Source organism: Plasmodium reichenowi, chromosome 7 (genome assembly GCF_001601855.1).
Source record: "Plasmodium reichenowi strain SY57 chromosome 7, whole genome shotgun sequence".
Lineage (NCBI taxonomy): Eukaryota > Apicomplexa > Aconoidasida > Haemosporida > Plasmodiidae > Plasmodium > Plasmodium reichenowi.
Window position 1 is genome coordinate 778,259 of NC_033652.1, and position 2,249 is coordinate 780,507.

General features: G+C 17.5%; 1 protein-coding gene across 1 annotated transcript; it reads right to left on the reverse strand.

Moving 5' to 3' along the window:
- Positions 1-479: 479 nt before the first annotated feature.
- Positions 480-1,865, reverse strand: PRSY57_0720300 (hypothetical protein; the record flags this gene model as incomplete). Its single annotated transcript, XM_012906857.2, has 1 exon — positions 480-1,865. One exon carries the CDS (start codon positions 1,863-1,865, stop codon positions 480-482), a length of 1,386 nt encoding a protein of 461 aa, XP_012762311.2.
- Positions 1,866-2,249: the final 384 nt, after the last annotated feature.

Consider the following 2,249-nt stretch of genomic DNA (forward strand, 5'->3'; position numbering starts at 1 on the left):
AAAAAAAAAAAACAAATAATACGAGGGAAAAAAAAAAAAAAAAAAAAAAAAAAAAAAAAAAAAAAAATTTACATTTATAAAATGGCTAGTCAACCCTTATATATATTTATAAAAATAGAACAAAATTAATTTTTGAAGATTCCAAAATATTGAAAATATAATATATAATAATTTAAAAGAATAAACAATTATATTAGAGATATATTTTTTGTTTAAATAAATAAATATATATATATATATATATAATATATATGTATATATATTTGAAAACTATGTGGTATAGATTATAAAAAATTATTCAATGGCGATTGATACGCTTTTTAAAATGAAAAACATTGGACATTATATATATATAATATATATAATATATATAATTTAAGAATAAAATATAGTTAAATTTTGAATATCACAAACATTTTTTTAAAAAGTTAATAATATATACATATATATATATATATATATATATATATATATATATTTTACAATGTTGTTAATTTTTTTTTTTTCAAGATATGCAGAAATTTTTGTATTACTATTTCCAAATCTTCTGCATTAGAGCAATTTAAAATGTCCTCATAATAACCCTTTAATAATGTTGTATATGTAGAATGTAATGTATTTGTTCTACATTTTATGTTAGAGTTATTATTTGAATGATTATTTATATTTTTATCCATTTCTTTTTTATAAAATACCTTTTCTAATTTTTTCATAAATAATTTCTTCAATCTAGCATATATCAATTGCTTGTAGTACAATTTGAATTTTTCTTTATGGGGTTCTATTGATTGAATTAATTCATCCCAATGAAATATATCTGTTTGGGTAGTGAAAATATTTTGTTTATTAATTATTACTTTAAATAGATATTCATTGTCTAGGGTAAAAGCCATATGTAAAAAATATTGAGAATATAAGGAATTTAATTCAAATATTTTTGGTCCATATATATGTATTAATTCTGAAAAGCAAAATACAATTTTTCCAATAAAAGTAATTATTTCTGTACCTATTAATTTTTTTGAAAGTATTTTATGAATTAATCTTCTAGCATCTGCTGGATTGTGTATATCCCATTTATTTGAGCAACTGTTGAAAGGATATATTTTAAATAATGTATGTATAGTGTTATTATAAAAAAATGGAAAAGTTAAATTGGAAATTTCCTCTTGAAGTGTTAATTCTGAACCTTTTTTTAATATAATATTTTTACATAATATTTTTATAAAAAATAAAAGAGCATTCATTTTTCTTAAAATATCATCTAATTGTGCTTGAATCGTTTTAGATATAGGAAAGGTTATTACTTCTTCGGATAAAAATAATATATCATTTGTTTCGCAATATTTTCTATATATATTACCATCGTTTTTATAACTTTGATTTAATAAAAAAGGATTAACATTTCTTTGCAATAATAAGAAAGGAGATACATTACCAAATTTTTGTTCTGTGTTTTGTTCCATTGATTCTTTTTTTTTTTTTTTTTTTGAAAACATATCATCATACAATATATATTTTGAATAACATATATTTTTTTCTTTTTCTACTATTTTTTCATATTCATTATATGTAATTTTAGTTTTTAAACCATCAAATTTTTTACTCTTACAATATATAAAATCAGTAATCAAACATGTAAAAATACATTCATGAAATTTCTTCATAAATAATACGATAGCTAAATCTAAGGCTGTTCTATTACACTCGTCTCTTATAAAAGGTGACGCTCCTTGTCTAATTTCAGCTAAGCAAGTAATTACATCATTTTTTTTTAAATAATAATGAATTATATGTTTTTTCCTATACAGATTTTCAAAATCATGTAATCTCTTATCATATCTTATTCTGTTAGGAAAATTCATATTTTCTTATATATAAAAAAATAAATGAAATATTCTATGTATGTTTGACAACGAACAAAAATATACAATTGATTTTTAAGAAAAAATTAAAATATTATATGTATATATATATATATATATATATATATATGTATATGTTATTTCAATTTTTTTTGAAAAAAATATGTATATACCTGACCAAGTCATAATAAATCGCATAATGGTTGTATAGAGATTAATGAAACTCAAGAAAAAAAAAAAAAAAAAAAAAAAAAAAAAAAAAAAAAAATAAATAAAATAAAAAAAAAAAAAAAAAAAAAAAAAAAAAAAAAAAAAAAAAAATTTCAATTTTTATAATTATATATAAATTAATTAAATTTAAAATATTTTAAAAATTTATTAATT